At 37.6% G+C, this 22,465-nt stretch overlaps 1 protein-coding gene across 8 annotated transcripts in view; it reads right to left on the reverse strand.

Moving 5' to 3' along the window:
* Window positions 1-368: 368 nt before the first annotated feature.
* tada2a (transcriptional adaptor 2A) overlaps window positions 369-22,465 on the reverse strand; it is a 39,879-nt gene continuing 17,782 nt past the window's right edge. Inside the window, exons 6-15 of one of the 8 annotated variants that reach the window (XM_073053365.1) lie at window positions 22,053-22,141; window positions 18,841-18,913; window positions 18,083-18,146; window positions 16,093-16,136; window positions 10,192-10,302; window positions 9,323-9,394; window positions 7,066-7,198; window positions 2,766-2,809; window positions 1,244-1,317; window positions 369-839 (exon numbers count right to left, since the gene is read on the reverse strand). In XM_073053365.1, the coding sequence (XP_072909466.1) occupies window positions 654-839; window positions 1,244-1,317; window positions 2,766-2,809; window positions 7,066-7,198; window positions 9,323-9,394; window positions 10,192-10,302; window positions 16,093-16,136; window positions 18,083-18,146; window positions 18,841-18,913; window positions 22,053-22,141 (890 nt within the window). In that variant the 3' untranslated portion in view covers window positions 369-653. Of the gene's footprint in view, window positions 1,135-1,243; window positions 1,333-2,765; window positions 2,810-7,065; window positions 7,199-9,322; window positions 9,395-10,191; window positions 10,303-16,092; window positions 16,137-18,082; window positions 18,147-18,840; window positions 18,914-22,052; window positions 22,142-22,465 lie in introns of all 8 variants that reach the window. The other 7 variants (XM_073053364.1, XM_073053363.1, XM_073053362.1 and 4 more) reach the window with 7 other exon arrangements.

A 22,465-nucleotide genomic window follows, 5' to 3' on the forward strand; every position in this document is an offset into this window, starting at 1 on the left:
ATATAAACGTTGAGGAGAGCTGGAGATAGCATGTGTTCAAAAACTGCTGATCTCATATGGCTGATTGTCATTTAAGTATGAACTACCCATTCTGAACACTGAAGGTAAGTATTCAAAAGTAGTATTGTCCCAATCACATTTTTTATTTCCCGACAGTCCTGGAGATGTTTCCTCTAAAATAGTGCTTTGAGTGAAACTCCTTACTAATTTCCATTTTGTAAATCCAATCTCAGCCAACAAACGACTGGATTTATTTGTTGTGTATTTAATCTCCTGGTTCATGCAATGTTGCTTGGAAATGCAAAAATGTATCACTCCCCACAATAAAATTAAGATCTCATCTCAACAAAAATGTCTAAAACAGTAAATTCAGTGGAGAAAATTTAATAATTTTTGGTAATAAAAAAGTTTAAATATACATCTTTATAAAAAACATGTTTTTATTGTGCTGAATTCACACTACATTTACCAAAACACAAAAGATCCATAATCTGACAGTGAACAAATTCCAATCTTGTACAAAAAAAGAGAATAAATAAAAAAAGATGATTTTTTTTCCTATTCTGTACATCACTGACAAAAGAAATCAGAGGTTGCCAGGTGACAGTCAGTTGTGTGTCAAGGTTGCCTAGAGATAGCCTTGGGTCACCCATTTAAGCTTTAGTAATATATCCTTCTCGGATCAGGAAATCATAGATCTTTCTAGTTTTGTTCACATCTATCTTAATGAGAGTCCTTGCCTGGGCTAGCTTTAAACCACCTAACCTGCTGCTTTCATTCATTAAAGCCGACTTGTATTCCAAGTACGCTCCGGGAACCAGTCGCACCATCTGACATAGCTAGGAAATGGGTGGAGGAAGGGCAGAAAGAGAAAATCCACAAACAGCGTTATTCCAACATAAATTAAAACATTTTATCCAAATTTCCTGTTTATAGGAAGGCTATGATATACCAGAACAATAAAATGTGTCACTCATCTTTTTCTAAGTAGCAGTGTTTGTAAAATTTCCATTTTAATAATACCATTGAGATTCTGCTGCTTTCTCTTAAAGGTAAAAGGTATTGCAAAAACTACTTTAGAATATCAGGTTAACTCGCGACATCTTGGTTGGAACTAGTGGTAGCCTGAAGAAACTGTAAGTAACCGAAATAAAATTTGATTAGAGTTAATGTATTCCTCCCCACCAATAACATTACAATTTTATATTCCCAGGGTTAGCAGCATTGAGACCATCGCCTGTACCTCTTTTTCCTTATCATTGAGTTTCTCTGTTCCAGGTAGGCCCGTGAGGTTCAGTGGGGGTGCATTTCTCCGACCTGCTCCATCCATAACAAATGAAAGGAAAACAAATGGAATTTCAGTAAAGAATAGTACAGAATAAAAAATTAATCTTCTACACTTCTTTGGGTAAGAAGCTGATAAAACAGAGTGCCAACTGCTCTACATTTTAGTGGAAACAATTACTGTATTTATCACTTGGAAATTCAATACACTCACTGAAAAGCTATGCTTTCAAGAACCTTGGGTCAGAAACAAGGATTTAATTTAATACCAATTCTCTAACTTGTACTCCCTTCAAGCATAATTCCTATCAGGATACGGATATTGCTCATATACTCTCAGATTCACTGATGAAAGAATTGAAAAATAACGTAGGTGCTGGAGCTGATGCTTAATTGCTGTGAAATATGGCAAATATATTTAAAATATGCTGTGATTATGGTGATGAATCATCTTTTTGCAGTTTTCAGAGATTTATTTTTGCAAAATCCCTCCTTAATATTTTGTTCAACTGGAACTGATGCAGGAAAGGGTCATTTTCAGTATAAACGAAATGAGATCGGTGGGAAAGAATAATGATATACTCTGCAGTTTGGAAATGAGCGGAAAAGAACAGACAATGAAAAGCTCAACTGAGAACATCACTTTTAATTCTTTCAAAAGTGCATTAATCTAAATAAACCCAAGACTGTTTAAAAATCCAAGTTAGACTTTCTTGGGGGGTACAATTTTTTTGAGCAAAGATTAAACTTAAAGGAAATGTTTAAAACTGGCTGAGAAAAGTTAGGGTGTTACAATAATGAGCTTTGATGAGACAAATAGTTTATTTTTATTTAAAACAGAAACCTAAGTATTAGTGTGACAAATTAAGCCAATCCAAGCAATAAATGCAAATATTCATTTGAACAACAGTTTTTAAAATGACGCTATATGTGATAGACTGAATGCAACGTTCACTGGGAATTGAAAGGAGGGTGGTCTAGACAATTAAGCTCAAGCTATTTCAAAAGTCATTACTCTGTTTCAAATAGTAAGGCCTTTTAAAGGACTTACTATTAAAGAACTTTTCCAATCTCGCTAGAAGTTGCAGGGAACTGATGGTATTTCTAATACACTTGAATTTCTTTTACGACCAGATAGTGAAATCCTATGAATTACTAACTCAGAATAGAACAAAAATTGGTTGAATGAAATAGTTATTTATTTACAGTATTTTCAAAATATATTTAAAACAAGCCATCTTGCTTTTGTTCAGGAAATCTAATGTATGCAACTGTGACAATTAATTTATTTGACCAATGCAACCTCTGTCTGAAGCTATCCGGCAAGTAAGAATGACTCCAACTATTTGCAAGAGAAATGGGGAATGTGAGATGTAGTTTCTTTACCAGGTCTAATCTCTATCATTTCATCAGTGTGTTTTTCTGCAAGTTAAGAACTGCTTTGTGCACGTCACTCTAAGCCATGAATAGCAGCTACTCACCAGCCGAAGAAATGATTGGTGCCGCTGGGTTTAGTCCTGAATCACTGAAACAAAAAACATATAAAACATAATGAAATTGGTACATTTCTAGAACATGAAAGGCACTGTCTTTATAACATATATCTAAAACACTAGTGATTCCCTCAAAATTGAAAAGGTGTTCTCTCCTCATTCCATGTTATTCAGGAAGTATGCAAGGAAACACAAGTGCTCAGCAAGAAACAAATGTACCCTTTCCAGCAACTTCATGGGAATTTTGAGTGTATTTTAAAAGGAAAAGTGATTTTATTATAAACAATGTATTACATACTGAAGACCTAGCAAATATAAACACACACTAATTACCAAGAAAAACATTCCAACATCAAGATTGCCTGAAATCTATATTATAGAATGCTTGCACCAGAGCAGGTGGCTATTTGGTCAATTGTGCCTATGTCAGGTCTCCATCTTAGAAACTACACTAGTTCTACCCCTGGCACTTTCTCCATAGCCTTGCAAAATTTTTCTTCACCCTAAATTTATCTAATTCCCCCGTGAAGACTGCAGTGAAACTTTCTTCCATCACATCTGCAGGCAGTGCATTCCAGATTCAAAGAAAATGCTGTGTGAAATAGTTTCTCCTCATGTTTTACTTTTCTGGACCATCTTCAATGTTGTCTTAGCCTTCTAATAATGTGGTGACCAGAAACTAACACAATACTCTGTTGAGCCTAAACCAATATTTTATTGGTTTGGCCCTGTTACTTTCACCTGCTTGTACACCTATTCTCTAGGATCCTCTGCTCCTGCGCCCTTTCTAGGAAGCTTCCTTTCTTCTGTATGCTCTCTCCTCATTCTTTCTGGCAAAATCCATCATGTTAGATTTCTCTATGTTAAACTTCATCAGCCAGGACCCTATCTATCCCACCAGTGTGCCTGTCCTCTCTGTTGTAATCCGTCAGTATTCCCTTCACAGTTCACAAATTTTTAGTTGGGTGCACCTCCATGTCCAGGTCATTAATAGAGATTCAAAAAAATGTCAGTGAATGTCTTTTATGTTAAGTAAAATACCTTTTAGTCAGAATTTATGTAATTCTAATCAACTTAAATAACTAAAATATGCTTATTCTTCTGACATTTGTGATAAAGAACTAAAAACATGCAAACAGTACGATCCCTCCTCACAGAGGAATCAGGAGTGGAGAGAGTGAATAATTTGAAGTTCCTGGGTGTCAATCTCTCTGAGGATCTAACCTGGTCCCAGCATATCGATGCAGCTATAAAGGAGGCAACACAGCAGCTATATTTCATTAGGAGTTTGAGGAGATTTAGTTTGTCACCTAAAACATTCGAAAACTTCTAGATATACTGTGGAGAGCATTCTGAAGGCTGCATCACCTTCTGGTATGGGGGGGGGGGCTACTGCACAGGATCGAAGTAAATTGCAGAAAGTTGTAAAATTAGTCAGTTCCATCATGGGTAGCAGGCTTCGTAGTATCAAAGACATCTTCAAGGAGTGATGCCTCAGAAAGGCAGCATCCATTGTTAAGTACCCCCATTGAGGTGTATGGGATGTCAGGGAGGGGTAGCACCTCTGGTGGGGGAACATGTCACATCCTTTTCAGACGGTTAGTCCACCTTTGGTCCTCACCTGGCATTCAGCTCTCACCTGTGGCTCCCTGTAGCTGTTTGCATGCCACAGCGGCCACACCCTGGGCAATGGCTTCGACAAGTCGGCTAAACCAGGTGCAGGTAGCCGACGGGTCTCAAAGCCTCGGTGAGATAGGGAGTTGTCTATTCCAGCATGTGAAGACAGACTCCGGCAGATTGAGCAGACAAGACCAATGGAAGGTCCAACAGTCAAGAAGGCGGTCTCTGCAAGTGCCATGGAACACATTAGAGCATGACAAGACACAGAAAATGTCCTGGTCATCCACTGCGCCTAGTCCCATCTCAACTCTTGTCGTGCCATTGGATCCAGATGGGAATTGGGAAGAGAGAGTGAGGCTGATGCTGCACAACTCTCCCTCACTTAAACCCAAATCAAGCACTAGTCTCGACACCATCATAAATAAGCTGGCTGGTGGCGCAGTGGCATCAGGGTGAAAGATCCCGAGATCGAATCCAGCTGGCTCCCTTGCACACTCTCCATCCGTACTGGGTTGAGCGTCGAGATAGCAACTTGACCTCGTAAAAAGTACTAATGCTGTCGAGGTCTTCATTGATGACAATGGACGAACCTTACCCCCATCACACAGGACGTGCTCTCTTCTCATTGTTACTGTCAGAAAGCAGATACAGAAGCCTGAAGGCACTTACTCAGTAATTCAGGAATAGCTTCTTCCCATCTGCCATTCCGACCCATTGGACCCATGAACACTACCTCACCTTTAAAAATTTTTTTTTCTGTTTCTGCACTATTTTTTATTTAACTATTTTATATAAATATATATATATATACACACACACACACATAAATATATAGAAAAATATACACACACTATACTTACTATAATTCAGTTTTTTTCTATATTTATCCTGTATTGCTGGTGCTAAGTTAACACATTTCACAACATATGCTGGTGATATTAAAATTGGTTTTGAAAGATATGGAAGGTGCCAGAAGTATAAATTGTGAAAGTACTTTGCCTTTTTAAAAAAATATACATCTAACTGATGTATTTACCTCAGCTACTCATGAGCAGTAAACAGAGCTTTCATAAAGAGAGATAAACATAATGAACTTCACTTGTTTTAGCTGAAAGAACTGATTGTGGATGCTAAGGGCTGTTTCCTACCTTATGGGATTCACTTAATCACCTCCTGTTACGTTTCATGGTAGTTGGTGGAAACTTACACCACAGACTTACTTAAGTAACTCTGAAATAACTTATCTGAAACATTTAAAAGCATGGTTTCTGCACTGAATATATAGAGCTCATTGGAGTAATTCTGCCTACATTATAACTACAAGCTTATTTGTAGAGTTGCATGAATACAGAAATGATTCATGGAGCAAATAATTTAAGACGCCTTAAGTAAAAGGACAAAGTTCAAAGTGACTAACACACGAGATTGATGAAATTTCATAAAGTACTGTGCAAACACACACACATATATTATATATATAGATTCCAAATAATTAGTTTATAAATCATTACAGAATGTCTCTCTGGTGCTTCTCTCTCCCTTCCCCTTTTCTCAACTATGATTCCTCTCTCCCTGCCCCTTTCCCACTCTTTCTCCACAATAGGGACCCATATCAGAATCAGGTTTATTTTCACTCACATATGTCATGAAATCTGCTATGTCCTTTTGTTTGCAGTAGCAGTATCGTGCAATACAAAATTATTACAGTACTATGCAAAAGTCTTAGGCACCATAGCTATATCAGACTTTTGCTCAGTACTATACATTACAATACGACGTGTATATTTCCATGTTTATTAATTCAGTTATGATTGATCAGATGACAAATTAGTGTGTCCCATATGTTATTCAGTGCAGCTTCTGTGCCAAGACAGAATCTTTTTCTCAAATTGCAACTGCACAAGGGTGCAAATTGAATCACTTGGAAACCACAGAAAATTTACGTAGTGCCAGATTCAATGACTGACAGACCACATTTTTCATGAGGATGTGATTAGAATTGGAATCTTAAGCATTTCATGATGATTTGGAAATGCAAGGCCATAGGGAAAGGAATCATCTGATTCACGAGCATGATTCAGCCTTCACTTTGAGAAAAAAAGCAAGTTTGAAGTAGTCCAGCTAGTGAATTAGTGAATCTGTTGAATTACGTCTAAAGTGATGACAGTCTAAACGAAGTGACACAAACCTAACTTAATGATTCAACATTTCTATTAAGTATTTCAGGAATAAAAGAGGAATCCATTTACTGTGTGCTGTGTGCCAGGATCCAGCTGAGGATACACATGGGTACATTAAGCTTCAGAACTCTTTGACGACTCATTATGTCTCACAGTACCAACATTGCCAATTCTCCCATGAAAATGAAAGAGCCAAAATGCAATTATATAAACTATAATAATAAAAATTCTATATCACAAAGGACTGCAGAGGTAGATCTCTGGAGAGGGGGTTGGATTTAAAGGGAAAGTAAAGAGGAAGAGCACAGAATTGAAGGGTAAGAGGAACTGCACCAGAGAGGAGATGAGGCCTGAGGCAGATCAAACAAGATTATATTGAATGGTGGGACAGATCTAATGGCTATTCTTGGTCCTACTTTCTTACATTTTTAAAAAACTTATTCACACTGTTGTGAGCTCTTGCCTCTAGATGACCGGGGAGAACTCACATTGCTGCTTGCCTGTGTAACCACTGCTGACAAGCACTGGAGTCCTGGAGGCACTGAAGCACATCTGTGAGCATGCAGCGCTTTAGACGTTCCTCTTCGCGATGCACCTTCAAGCAGTCATATACTTTGGCACCTAGATATGGAAATATGATTAAATAACAGCATGCAAAATACCAATATTCTATCAACTTTTTCTTTTAAAAAATCTCACATAACAAGATATGTTAATGAATAAGTTTAATTTACAGAATCTAAACGTTAGTTTTTGAAATTAGAAATAAGAGATTTAAGATTTTACCAGTGGTCAGAAGAATTAACACCACAATATATTTAGCCTTCTCCTCTCTGTACATCTTCAAATTAAGTATGATATTATTCAATCACATGGAGCTGGCTATGACAACAAAAATATTACTTACACCATTGGTAACAACCAGAAGGCACTGAACCTTGATAAGTCTGTATGAATCAGATTTTAACAAATGTTGTTTTACTTTTCTAATTTACAAATGGATTTTTTTGATTATGAATTTAATTAAATTCATACATTAACTTCAAATTTCAATCCTGAAAGTTAGTCCATGTTAACAATGAATTAATTTAATATTAATGTTACCTTATTCCTTTTCAGAATATATGGATAAAAATGCAAGTAGAAACAGAAGAAAGCCCATAATGTTCATGCTGGCCCTCTACTTTTCTGTCCAAATACTAGATTCACATATGTCCTTTCAGCCCAAAATTCTCACCTTGAACTCGACCCCGAACTATTTCACAATTGAACATCCTCGACTATTTGGGGTGGCGAATGCCACAGATTGATAATCTGTTGATTTATAAAGACTTGTGTCCCAGCTCCTGTTAATCCTGAGGTAATGCCTCTAGTTTTAATCAGAGAATTTAATGGCCATGAAAGTAAAATGCCATCTAATGGAGAGCTCCACTCTAACCTAATAGATGCTGCAGGAGTAAGAATGAGGATAAATACATTTTGAGATATTTATAAATCACTCATTTGTCAGATATTTCTGAAAAATGAAATTAATAGGTTACATTTTATGTGTAATTCTTTTACAAAGGAATTACATCTCTGAATTCTGTCTTCTACATTATTCTACCTTCACTAAATGGAGGAATTCAGCAAGTTAGGCAGCATTTCTAGCATCTGCAGAATCTCCTGTGTTCTACATTACTCTGATTCCTGTACCTAACTTTTTTTAAAAGTCAATTTAAAATGGAGGTTGATATTTCTTTTGTACTGGTTTTTGTAACAAATGGATCTGAACCACAGTTTTATGCGTGTTGAAAAAAACTCTACAGAGGAATACAATCAGAAAATATATGCCAACAGCTCTGATTAGCATTGGAGTCATTCAAAAACAAAATGGTGCTACTGGGCATCGAGTTGTGGAGATAATCTTAAATTGTGCATTCCCTGCAGACTATTGTTGCATAATAAAACCGAAAGTACCAATGCAAATTGATCATCAAACTAAGGAAGAGGAACGGATAAGCTAACTGAAGGGAGAAAGGAAATTCACTAAACCTAATAACTATTACAGAGTTTACCTTGTTCGAGTTTCATCATCAAGATGTATGATATAGGATACCTCACATCCATGGCATAGGTATATGTATGTATACAGATAGCTTCTTCTTCAAATTTAATACACACCCGATGATCAGCAGTTTTAGGACTCAGGTGAGCTTTTGATTCCTACTAATTGTTTTACAGTGTCATCAGGAAAGAAAAGTTTAATGACACTAAAAATGACTTAAGGTTTTACTATTGGACAGATGAACTTACACCACAGTGTAAATGTTGCCTCTTCCTCCCCTTACATCTCCAAATTAAGTAACAAATCAGATAGAACTGGTTAAAAACAAAAATACTGCCTGCACCAATTTTTGGTTATAAAAGGCATAGGTACATTAATAACAATCAGAAGGTACCGAATCTTGATAATACTTCGTATGAATCAAATTTAAATGCTTATCACTGCTTTTGCTTTTCTAATTTACAAATGTTTTTTTTAAAAAAATCTGCTACTAGACCTAGAATTCACTGCAAAGCTTTTACTTGCATATATTATGTAAAAATATTTTACACGCATGCACAGTAACATTATTTCACGGTACATTTAACTGGATAAGATGCTCCTTATAAAACAGCTTTCCTCTTTCTTCCAGCAAGCTTGTATTTACAAGGTTATTCTGAGAAACAGAAGTTATTGAATAGCATTCGCAAATAATTCACCACGGAATGTGAAGATTCCTGCCCTTCTGTATTCTTGTAAACGCTTGATTTCTTTCCGGAGTTCAAAATCCACTGTGGAAAAAGGATGTGTCAAGAATTGGAATTCTGTATTTTAATTTGTGTAACATTACTATTCCCCAGGGGCCCACTCCAACCACCTTTTCTTAATAGTTTATATTTCCATGACCTAATATAATGCAAAGTTGGATGATAAAATACTTCATTTTGTTCCCTTAAAACAAACCTATTGCTTTGTGTGTATATTAAAACAGTTAGAAGGTACGAAAATCACTATTAAAAAGATAAATTCAGTGACCACTTTATTCGGTACATCTGCTCATTACTGCAAATATCTAATCAGCCAATCATGTGGTAGCAACTCAAGAATAAAATCATGCAGACGTGGTCAAGAGGTTCAGCTGTTAATCAGACCAAACATCAGAAATGGGAAGAAATAATCTAAGTGACTTTGATCATGGGTGTTATTGGATTGTTGGTGTAACCGCTGATCTCCTGGGATTTTCAAACAGAACAGCCCTTAGAGTTTACAGAGAGTGGTGCAAGAAACAAAAAAAAAATCCTGTGAGCAGCAGTTCTGTGGGTGAAAACACCTTCTTATTGAGAAAAATCAAAGGAGAATGACCAGATTGGTTCATGCTGACAGGAAGGTGACAGTAACTTAAATAACAATGTGTTACAACAGTGGTGTGCAGAAGAGCATCTCTGAATGCACATGTCAAACCTAGAATTGGATGGACTACAGCAGCAGAAGACCTGTACCTAATAAATCTGAATTCTAATTAAGATCAAAATAAGCAATGGAACATATTTTCACCATAAGAAAACAAATGAATGCAAGTACCACATACATGAATGACTTTCAATAAACTTATCATGTTCTGTAGGTCCCAATAGTCTTGCAAAGTGTCTCATTGCTTCATAGAGATCTTGAACTTCTTTAGGATATCTTCTTTCAAGAACTGCAATTATACAACAAATAATTCTGAATGTATATTCTCTATGGTTATGTGATGCAATTGCAATTATCTCAGGAAATACTTTATAATAATGCCCAAAGCTTTTGCATAATTAGCTCCAAAAGATCCAATGGTTCTTTACTTGCATCGACATCCTTTAAGTATTCAGGGATAATCAATGTGTTTCTACGCTTAACCATCAACCATTATACATAACAAACATCAACTGCTGGTGAGCCACTAATGACTTCTGGGACTGGAAAACACATTAGTCCTACATTTTCTGCTTTCTTAATTTCTCTTAGATTTTGTTTTGTTTGATGCACACTTTACTAAGGCCTGCTGTTTAAGTATCTCAGTATTAAGCTGTTTTCATTATCTTCCTCCGTTACTTTTGAAAATTGCCTTTTTAGTATCCATGTAACAGACATTCCTTTCCTAAAAGAGTTGGGCAAGCAACAAGCTGGAAACCAGCATAAATAGGAAAGACTAATATAGCTGTCAGTCACTTCAGAGACAAAGGCCATTGGGAAGATGGAAAAAATCATTTTTCCCTTTCTCTCCACCCTAAACATTCTTGCCATTTTTAGTATCTTGTTTCTCATCAGGGCCTTCTTACTTTCTCTCTACTGACTTCAAATGGATGTTCCATGCAGCTGGTGGGAGATGCATCACTTGGCCTTTCACCCCTTCCGTCCCAGCAAACATTGGGTGAAGCAGTACTTCACTTGCACTTCTTGCAATTTACTGCGCTACATTTGGTGTTCATAAAATGCCCACCTCCACACTGGAGAAATCAAACTGAGATTGGATCGTTGCTTTGTGGAGCACCAGCAGAGTTTCCAGTTGCCTGGCACTTTAATCCACTAACCCACTCCAGCTCTGACTGGCCTCCTGTAGAAGGCCCACAGTAAGTTTTGAGGAACAACATCTCACCTTCCCTCTGGGCATGTTGCAGCTTTCCAGGTCCTATACTGTAATCTCCAATTTTGGGTAACTCACCCTTTCTTTTGATTGTATCAAAGCTGGGCAATTCTGCTTGTCATCACTTTGGCCCTGTTTTTTGTATTCTATTCATATAGTTTGGCTTACTGGGCATGTCCCACAACCTCACCAATAAACATAATAAACAAACAAAAAGGCTTAAAGTGCTAGCAGCTGCCCACAGTAAGCCACCTGGACACTCCCTATCAGAGATATTCCCCATGTTTTACCTATCCTTCCCTTACCTTCTCTACTACTGAAAATAAACTTTAGAAAGACCCTCCCCATTTCTTATGAAGGGTCCCAGATCAGAAATGATGTTTCTAATCCCCAAGAAGTGGCCTGACATTCTGAATGTTTCTAGCATTTTCTTTTGTATCTCAGTTTTCCAGCATCTGCTGATTTTGACTGTCATTAGCTGGTTTCCCTCCCCACTCTCAATAGGATCCCTTTCAACCTAACCCAACAAGCACTAGAAGATTTATGGAAGCTACAAAGTGTCCTTATTTGCTATCAAGTTTATTTAAAATTGCAAATGCTAGATCCATTGTGAATACTTAAATATACTAATTTAAATTGCACCTTTCTCTTCAATTCCTCTCAGAAGCCATAATATGTAAGAACTTTCTTTTATATTAGCCTTAGATCATAGTTGTTTATTGCACTATGCTTAGAATTTTACAGACGGTATAAATTGATTTTATTTTATGGGTGGGTCTACTTTCTGTCATGTGCTCAGGATCCTGAAAGTCTTCTATTGTATTGTAGTTATGCTGAATATGAGCTAGCATATTCCAATAGTATGTGTGTTGTTTTAATTTGAGCTCAGTTTCTATAGCTACTGTCTTTGAATGAGTCAAGAAGGAGCTTTTGTGAGATACAAGCTAATTAATTAATTAATGGTTAATCATTGGCTTTGAAAAATATCCTGATGTTACTCTAAAAACCCAAACTCTATTTTCAATATTTGTCTGCCTACTATTTCCAGTATATAGTGTGTTTATTTTTTTAATTTATAAATAAATTTTAAACAAAATAATGCAAAAGGAAAACTGATCACTATTCTGTGGAAACACATAACAAATTATAATACACATCTTAATTGGTTGACAAGCTAATTTTATCTTAGTGAATCAATTTCATAACTACAGAATATCTTGTATAGTTGATTTACCATGACCTACTTTCAAAATCATTTCCCAATCAGCAGATTATAAATATTGATGATATTACTATTAAAATGTGTTGTAAAGAAGCTACTTGCTTTGGCATTACAATTAATAAAATTGTACACAATAAGTAGAGTGGCAAAAGCATCCTTAACTGACTAGTGCTCAACAATATGCAATTGCAAACATATTTGTACTAAAACATTTTGCTTTGCAAGCTGGTGAACTGATGAGAGTAACGAATCAAGGAAATATAACCAAGGTTTATCAACGTTTGAAAAGACGGTGTGATCTGGGACAGTCAGCACAGCTTTCTGTATGGGAAGTCATGTTCGACAAATCTCTTGGAATTGTTTGAGGGTAGATGAAGGTAGGGCTGTCAATGTTGTCTGTAGGGACTTTAGTAAGGTGCCTTATGGTAGGCTAGTCTGCAAGGTTAAAATGCAGGGGATCCAGAAGGAGATAGTGGATTGAGAGCATGGAATGAGCCAATGTTTGGCTGGTTTAAGTTGAAAGTCAGATTGAAAATGTCAATGTCAGGGTCAGAGGTGAGTGAGGGGCCAGTGCTTAGATCGCTGCTCAGTGAGGTTTACCTGAGCTAAGACTGGCCTGTAACTAACAAGCAGTGATGGCTTCGCAGCTGTGATCTCACTTTCATGAACTTTAGTTCTGAATGTTACTTGCATGATTTGTTCTTTTTTTGGCACACTGGGTTTTTGAAGGTTTTTTTAAAAAATGGGTTCTATTGAGTTTCTTTGTTTTATGGTTGCCTATAAGGAGACGAATCACAAGGTCGTATATAGTATACATATTTGGTTAAGAAATGTACTTTAAACTTTGGATTCATAATTGACTTAATGGTAGGGAGCAGAGGGTGATGGTCGAGGATTGTTTCTTGGACTGGAGCCTTGTGTTTAGTGGTGTACTACAGGACATAGTGCTAGGACCTTTGTTGTTTGCAATTTACATAAACAATTTGGATAGTAAGTTTCAGGATATTAAAAGAGGTGGTGAAGTAGGGCTTCATCAGTCAGGGTATTGAGTATGGGAGATAGGAAGTAATGTTGCACTTATAAAATAATGTTGATGCTGCATTTAGAATACTGTGTACAGTTTTTGGTTCAATAACATATCGTTAAACTCTAAGAATGCTGAAAAGATTTACCAGAATATTGCCTGGTTTTGGTGGCTTGAATTACATGGAAAGACTGTAGACTAGGACTTTATTCCCTGGAACATAGGAGATTGAAGGGAGACTGATGGAGATCTTGTGGGACATAGATAGGGTGAAAGCACATTTTTTTCCCCCCAGGAGGGGGTGCTATAAGCAGGAGTGCATAGGTGTAAGATCAGAGGAAGAGATTTAAAAAGGGACATTAGGGGCAGCTTCTTCATGCTTCTTATTTGAAATGAGCTGTTAGAAATAGTGGTCAATGAGGGCACATCAGCAACATTTAAAAGACATCCAGATAAGAACATGAGTAGAAGAGGTTTAGAGGGCTATGGACAAAACATGGGCAGAAGGAACTAGCTCACTGGGCAATACAGATGCCATGGACCAATTGGTCCTGCTTCCACACTGTGTGGCTTTATGACTCCAAGAGGATTCAAAAGGAGAAAAGGAAAGTGTAGAGATTGAGAACATGGGGGTGGAGGAAAATCCAAACTGTGGGATGCAAATGAAAAAAAATGGCTAACAACCTGGAAGCAAATGTGAATGAGGCTTACTGAACTGAAACAAGCTTTTATGATATGGAGTTGCCAAAAAATATAAATATGAACAGGAATGGAACAAAATCTGGATGGGAAAAAATGGATGAAACAAGTTCAGAGTGCAGAGGATGAGAAATTCTTTGATATGAAAAGTATAGTCAAGATCAGAAAGGACAAAAGTATGGATGAAAATAAGGTCAGTACAAGACAGAAGGTGATAGAAATGGTAATGTATGTTGAGAGAATTAAAAACTTAATGTGTAATATTGATTATAAATGAATACTACAATGCTCAACTTAATTTAATACTACAATAATGGACTTGGACAGCAACCACTACAGCTAAAGGCCAATTTGCCAGTATAAAGATCAAAGGAATTAACAAATTACAAACCCAAATAGGCACAAAAGGATTAGACAACAATAAAATTGACCACATTTGCACTATGCTTTCCCACACAAAATTCTTGATCTATTCTATGAAATTAATAAAGTAGCGCCATGTCAAAACATTTATTTTGTTTAACATATGGGCATCAAAAACAATTGCTTAGTTGCATCAGCAAGGCATTTGACAAGGTACCCCATGCAAGGCCTATTGAGAAAGTAAGGAGGCATGGGATCCAAAGGGACATTGCTTTGTGGATCCAGAACTGGCTTGCCCACAGAAGGCAAAGAGTGGTTGTAGACAGGTCATATTCTGCATGAAGGTCAGTCACCAGTGGTGTGCCTCAGGGATCTGTTCTGGGACCCCTACTCTTCATGATTTTGATAAATGACCTGGATGAGGAAGTGGAAGGTTGGGTTAGTAAATTTGCTGATGACATAAAGGTTGGAGGTGTTGTGGATAGTGTGGCTGGCTGTCAGAGGCTACATCAGGACATTGATAGGATGCAAAACTGGGCTGAGAAGTGGCAGATGAGGTTCAACTCAGATAAGTGTAAGGCAGTTCATTTTGGTAGGTCAAATATGATGACAGAATATAGTATCAATGTTAAGACTCTTGGCAGTGTGGAGGATCAGTGGGACCTTGGGGTCTCAGTCTGTAGGACACTCAAAGTTGCTGCGCAGGTTGACTTTGTGGTTAAGAAAGCATACGGTGCATTGGCCTTCATCAATCATGGGATTGAGTTTAAGAGCCGAGAAGTAATGTTGCAGCTATATAGGATCCTGGTCAGATCCCATTTGGAGTGCTCTGCTCAGTTCTGATCGCCTCACTACAGGAAGGATGCGGAAACCATAGAAAGGGTGCAGAGGAGATTTACAAGGATGTTGCCTGGATTGGGGAGCATGCCTTATGAGAACAGGTTGAGTGAACTCAGCCTTTTTTCCTTGCAGCGACAGAGGATGAGAGGTGACCTGATAGAGGTGTATAAGATGATGAGAGTCATTGATTGTGTAGATAGCCAGAGGCTTTTTCCCAGGGCTGAAATGGCTAGCATGAGAGGGCACAGTTTTAAGGTGCTTGAAAGTAGGTACAGAGGAGATATCAAGGGTAAATTTTTTTTAAATGCAGAGAGTGGTGAGTGCGTGGAATGGGCTGCCGGCGATGGTGGTGGAGGCAGATATGATAGGGTCTTTTAAGAGACTCCTGGACAGGTATATGGAGCTCAGAAAAATAGAGGGCTATGGGTAACCCTAGGTAGTTTCTCAGGTAAGGACATGTTCAGCACAGTTTTGTGGGCCGAGGGGCCTGTATTGTGCTGTAGGCTTTCTATGTTTCTATAACTTATTCCAGGTTAAATAAAAATAGCCAACAGCAATTGTTAGTTGATGTACTTCTTCACCAATAGCGTGATCATTTTTTTTAATTTTAAGGAGAATAACTTAGGAGTTGCAGTTCAGAATGAGACATAATTACTTCTCAATCAGATCTGTAAAACTATAAGCTTGCATTTAGACTTACTGGATACTTGCAGATACTTACTCTGAAACTTCCTGAGGTTAATCAGCCCATGGTCTCTCAGAATTCTGTAGAACACAAAATTCAACAATTAGAAATATTTTCTACATTATTGGTAGAATCAAATCATTTAATAGTTTAATGTCATCACTGTTTTCACTAATAAAAGCATTCTCCTCTAAAACATTTATAAGCTATATAAACAAGCTCTCTGCAGTAATAAAGAGCATAAAATAGCTCACAACAGAGGTAGGGATAGGTGGGAGTACAATTTACCACTTTAATGTTCCCAGGGGTCCAAATACAGATTACACATCCTTTTCAAAATCAGCTTTGACAGAGATAAAATATTCTGCATTATGTGTAAGGGTAGAAGGGATCGCTGGCTTTAGTGTCCAGGAGTTGATCTGTTCATCAGAACTTAAATTGGTTAAACTATTTTGCAGTCTTGAAGTAAAGTGATTTGGTGTATCAGTCCAAGCTTAATCTTACAAATTACATACAGTATGTTCTGGTTGGGAAATAATTTTGTATAATACTGGAAGCTCAGAAATTTAACTGTGAAAATATCAATATCTGAACATATTAGACCACCACTGCATGGATTTTAGTGCATTGTCTTTCAGTGGGCGAGTGGTAACAAAAAGCATGATATGCTCACAGATGGATCAGTACACTACGCAAATCTGTTAGTGATGAGGCATTCTATATAGTATAGCTCCTTTGAATACTTCATTAGTAATCATATAGTCTGAGATATCCTGTGGCCAAGAAGAACATTATAAGTCCAAGTTTGTTTTAAATTCCCAAATGGCACTTATGCTGAGCAGAATCCATAAGCTCTTGAATTTTTTTTGGTGAGTTATAATAGCCAAATTTGAAATGAGAGTGCACTTTAAAACAAAATCAGAAGGGAATTATCTTTAGCTGCTCTCTACCCAGGAAAAAATGTACAATCATGGAATTGAAATTTATTCCAGTTTGAGACTGAGCTAGGAGGAAAGTTGATAATTTCCAACACTGTTTTCTCTGGTTTAAAAAAATGACACCAGTTTTTACAACGATCAGATTCATACACATCATGGACAAGAATCTAGTTTTGCAATTTCCTATTTTCTGCCTGGCCTCATAAAATAGATTCAGGGGATAGTCCTGGTCACCCTGCTAATATTTTCCCTAACCGCAAGCGTTGTGTAGCACTATTATGTCTGCTGCAGGACCTGTAATTTGTGGGAACCTTTTACCTATGGTGTTAACTTTCCAAAACTGACCAGACAAAGAACCAGCTGAAAGCTACCTCAGGAGGAGGTAGCGATACTGTGAAGCTGTTGTACCTGGCCTGCCTCAGGAGCTCAAGAGCCCCAATTAAATATTTTTATTGGACCTTTCAAATAAAAACCCTTTCTTATCAACAGAGGGAGTCTCAATGCTTTTTTAAAAAAGCATAGGAGATGTGGGAGTAGAGCAGGAAAAAGATAGAGAAAAAGAACTATGCTGCCCAGATGGCTAAATTTGCCAAAATGTTTCAGTATTTGATTAAGAATTGCCACTCAGAACCCTTGCAACTGATTTGGATAATAAATCTAGGTCTCTTCACAGAAGAGTGTGTGTCAATATACAAACCCATTATTTTTTGACTTTTGTTTAGATATGCATGCACTGCTAATGATTGATAACAAAGATCGCTAGTATTGCCTTAATTGTGACAAACTCCTCAAATGTGGTTAAAATGTTGCTAGAAAATCTTGTTTACCAAGATTTATTTAAGTCCATTTTCCATTATATCTGGAACTTTCTCACACATAGCAGAATTAAAGGCTGCGGTGCAAAAATTTGTATGCTTAGCACTGGTATGTAACTATAGGAAAGAATCAGTTTATTTACAAGATATAAGCAAACAAACAGAAAAGGCTATTCATCCTGATTTCTTATGGGATTGGAAATGATTTTCAGAATAAAAACAGAAAAAAAATCCAGGTGTATAAAAGGTCAAACTAATTCAGTAGGAACTTACTTTTTTCTTCGCTGTCGCTCTTTTAATCTAGAGTGATAGATATCTACCACAGCAAGCTTCAGAGCTGTTCAAACAAAGTAAAAATATTAAAATGATGAAGGGATTACTTCAGCAAACACCAGCATTTAATCACTGTATTAAAAAGAGAAGGTTGAATTGTTAAATAAACTGCTCAGAGAGAATAATATAATTTGACTCTCTTCAACAGAGTTAATACATAGAACAGCACAACACAAGAACAGGCCTTTCGGCCCACAATATTGTGCCAAACCAATTAAATTAATAATCAAATGGCTAATCTCTTCTGCCTACGCAATGTCCATGTCCTTCCATATTCCTCACATTTATATGCTTATCATGTTTTCTTCAGAATTACATTTTTTGGTTACATTTTAATAAGTTCTAGCAATAAGGGAGTCAAAAGCAGCAGTGTGACTTCAGTGCTACAATGCAACATGTTGCAGAGCAAAATATTATAGTGACTGGTGAGCAAACTGATACCCTTATCGTAATTTTTGTGTATCCAGAAATACTGTGCTTGCTATATAAGAGATTGCCAAGTTAAACACATCAATATTCTGGAACAATTTCCACTATAATTTATTTTGGCATCTCACTACAACAGACAACTGCAAATTATTTTGTAAAAAGGAGAATTAAAAAGCTCTCCTTGCATGAAGGAAAAATCATAAAAGCAGTTATGTTTTGATAGGCTTTACTAAGCTAGCAAAGGATATACTGTCAATCAAAACACTCACCGTGCAAAATATCTGAGTCATCCTCGACAAAATCAATGTCCCTCAAGTCCCATTCTGCATAATTATCAAATTCCTGTTTGAGAGATGTATGCACCACAGTTTTGTTATCATTCAGTTTATTTTAAATAAATACAATAAGTTGAAAAGCAACTGCTGCAACAGTTATTAGAAGGAAGCTGGTCAGCCTAGGCCTTCCGCTAAATTGTAAATGTCAACATAAGCAGCAACATCATGTTAACATGTCTCAAACTGGGATCTTGAAAGTGGCTTTCTAGTCATAATATTTATGCCAATATCCAAGATATTTCAAGCATTAAAAAAAATTGAGGCTACCTGTGCATTTAACTTGGGCTGGCAGAGGGACACAATATGACCAGCTTATGCAAGAAAGAATTGCAAATCAATGAGAGTCCTGTCTGTGTGAATGAGAGGGCGGGAAAGGAGCTTGTTTTACTTCTGTTTTGCTTTGTTGTGTTGTTGCTCAGCAGAACATAGCATGCCCATGATGTTGCTGCTTATGTTGGTACTGGAATATGTAGTGACACTTGCATGCTGCCCCCAGCACATCCTTGGGTGTGTTGGTTGTTAACGCTAACAATGTACAGTACAGTGCAAAAGTCTTAGGCATCTGAGACTTTTTATATACATATTGTTTTAGATGTTTAAATTTTGTCTTCTGTACTAGTGTCAGTAGAAAAGAGCAAATGTTAGATTTCCAAACATACGTTTTCCAAAAAAATTAAAGTTTTGGAAATTTTTGTACTTCATTAAAGAAAGCTACAAATTAAGTAACAGATAACTTTTCAAATAGAAACTTGATTACTTTGTAGGTATATAACCCAGTGCACACTTAAACAAAGATAGCAAACAGGATGCTAATGATCAATGACAAAATGAACTGAGTGAACTAAACTGATTAAATGAAAATGAAACAGTGTAGAAGGATTCAAACTGGATGAAGGGTGTGGCAAATGTGACAGTTTAACCTTCAAATCATCATTCTTACACCATGCCAAGGAATGAGCACAGCAACAAGACATAAGGCCATCCTGCATCAGCAAGGTCTCTCCCAAACAGAAATTTTGCGGCAGATGGGAGTTTCAAGATGTGAAAAAGCACAAAGAAACAGGCAAGGTTGAGGACCTGAAACACAGCGGTCAGACATAGAAACTGAGTGCAGTAGACAAGAGATACATACAACTGACGTCTCTTCTATATTGGAAGAAGTCCAGCTCTGAACTCACAGAACCATCTGGATCCCAAGTACAGAGAAGTCTTGTTAGAAGTGATCTTCATGGAAGAGTTGCTGCTAAAAAGCCATTCCCCCAAAGTGGAAACAAAGCCAAAACAGTCACCTACGCACAAAAACACAAGGACTGGGCTGCTGAAAAATGGCAGCAACTGCTCTGGAATAATGTGTCAAAATTTGGAAATTTTTGGCTCAAACAGGAGTCAGTTTGTCCTCAGAAAAACTGGAGAGCACTGCATGGATGAGTGTCTGCAGCCCACAGTGAAGCATGGCAGAGGTTCCCTGCAGGTTTGCGGCTGCACTTCTGCAAACGGAATTGCTTTTGTTGTTTCGTACGGCAGGTGTTTTTCTCTTCATACTTTTAACTGGTTTTTGACAAGCCTCTCCTCCAGCTCAAGGCCACATTGATGGGATGCGGCAAAGCCGTCTCAGATATGGCTGAGAGGGCACGTTTGGACCAGGTGGAAGACATCCTGGGTCGGGGCACCACAAAGGCATGCTGGGGTTTGTTGGATGCCCCATCGGTGTAGTGCTTTTTGGGTGACTTCTGAGTCTTCTTGCACCTGTCCAGTTTTTCTGGTAGCTACAGTAAAGCCTGGAAGGAGCAAGGTGGAGATGTTGATCAGATCTCCGCCAGCGGGTGTGTTGGTGTGCCAGTATTGGTGCCATTCAGTGTGTTTGTCATAGGACACAAGGTTTTTCAAGCTGTAGAGAGGTCTCCGAGATCTGAGTTGGGAAGTTGGAGGAGCATTTTCAATCGAGTTTCTCCATGACCTGGATCAACACATTGACATTATGTGGAAGCTTGTGTGTTTCAAGGACTCCATCAGGTGATACCAGCTCAGGGCCACCCATGTTGGAACAGCTGTAGATGAGATGCCAGACGAAGATTGATCCAACCCCGGCTCCCGAACAGACTCGCCTCTGCCCCTCCCGGGCCTCACATTGTCATCATCATGGAGTTGATGATCTGGTCAGAATTAATGGAACCCCTAATGCTGAGAATGCAAACAGATTCTCATCCATCATGCAATACCAACAGGGAGGCGTATGATCAGTTCCAACTTAATTCTGTAGCAGGAAAATTACCCAAAACTCACGGCCAAGGTCATCAAGAACTACCTTCAGCAAAAATAACAAGGAGTTATGCAACAGATGGTAATGGCCTCCACAGAGCCCTGATCTCAACGTCATCGAGGCTGTCTGGGATTACCTGGAGAGACAGAAGCAAGCAAGACGGCCAAAGTCTGCAGATGAACTGTGGAAAGGTCTCCAAGATGCTAGGAACACAATCTACCAGCCAATTTTCTTATAAAACTGCATGACAGTGTACCTAAGAGAAATGACGTAGTTTTAAAGGCAAAGGGTGGTCACACAAATATTGATTTGATTTAGTTCTTCACTCTTTACTGCACTTTATAATAATTTTTTTGATATTTAGAAAGTTATAACTGCATTATTTTTGAAAGCATCTCCGCTTTAAAGAATTCTTTTACTTTTGCACAGTACTGTATTTCACTGTATGATCTGAAGTACCTGATAAATAAACCTGAATCGCATTCTAAGAACCGAAGTCAGTATTTATAGCATTATTTGTAATCAGCCATTTGTACAATAATTTGACATGGAATACTTCTGAACTTATAACACTGATATAAACTATTCCGCCTGACTACTGATTCTAGTGTTTATGCTCTCCACACAGTTCCCACCATCCTTTCTCTAACCCCAATTTAAATCCTCTCACTTCCCATTCTCTTCTCCCCCAATTATCCAAATCTCCATTGAATATGTTAATGCAATTTTTCTCAACTGCTCCTTATGGTAGCAATTTCCATGCTCTATCTGGTCTCTGGGAACTTAACTGGCGTCTTACCAAATAACAAAATAAATTAATGCTGCTCTCTTTTCAAAAAATTATCTACATAATGATCCTCAAATCCAATTAAGGTAAAATACTTACCTCAACAAAGTCTGCTCGTGCTGGCATATATCCTGCCATGTCCCTTGACAGTGCTGAATCAAATGCTGGTCTAGGTGGTTCATCAGAAGCTGTGTTAATTAGAAAACAACAGCAATTTGCTTTATAACGATGAAGTACCAATTAATAATGCAAATATTAGTTCTCCGTGATGGATAACATCCTGCAATTGTTTCGATGGAATGAGCATCAATGAAATATTAATTTGTTTCTCCCCCCCCCTCCCCCATTGCATTGTCTCTCTTGTACTCCAAACTTGGAGCAGAGGTTTGGCTCCTAATATGCTAATGTAATGGTATAAAGGTCTCAATAGCAACTGACCATTCAATGGGATGAGCATCCTATCGATCAAGTCACCATCTGATGTCCCACCAGAATAAGCTTGGAACATTTGT

The sequence above is a fragment of the Hemitrygon akajei genome, chromosome 8, assembly GCF_048418815.1.
Source record: "Hemitrygon akajei chromosome 8, sHemAka1.3, whole genome shotgun sequence".
NCBI lineage: Eukaryota > Metazoa > Chordata > Chondrichthyes > Myliobatiformes > Dasyatidae > Hemitrygon > Hemitrygon akajei.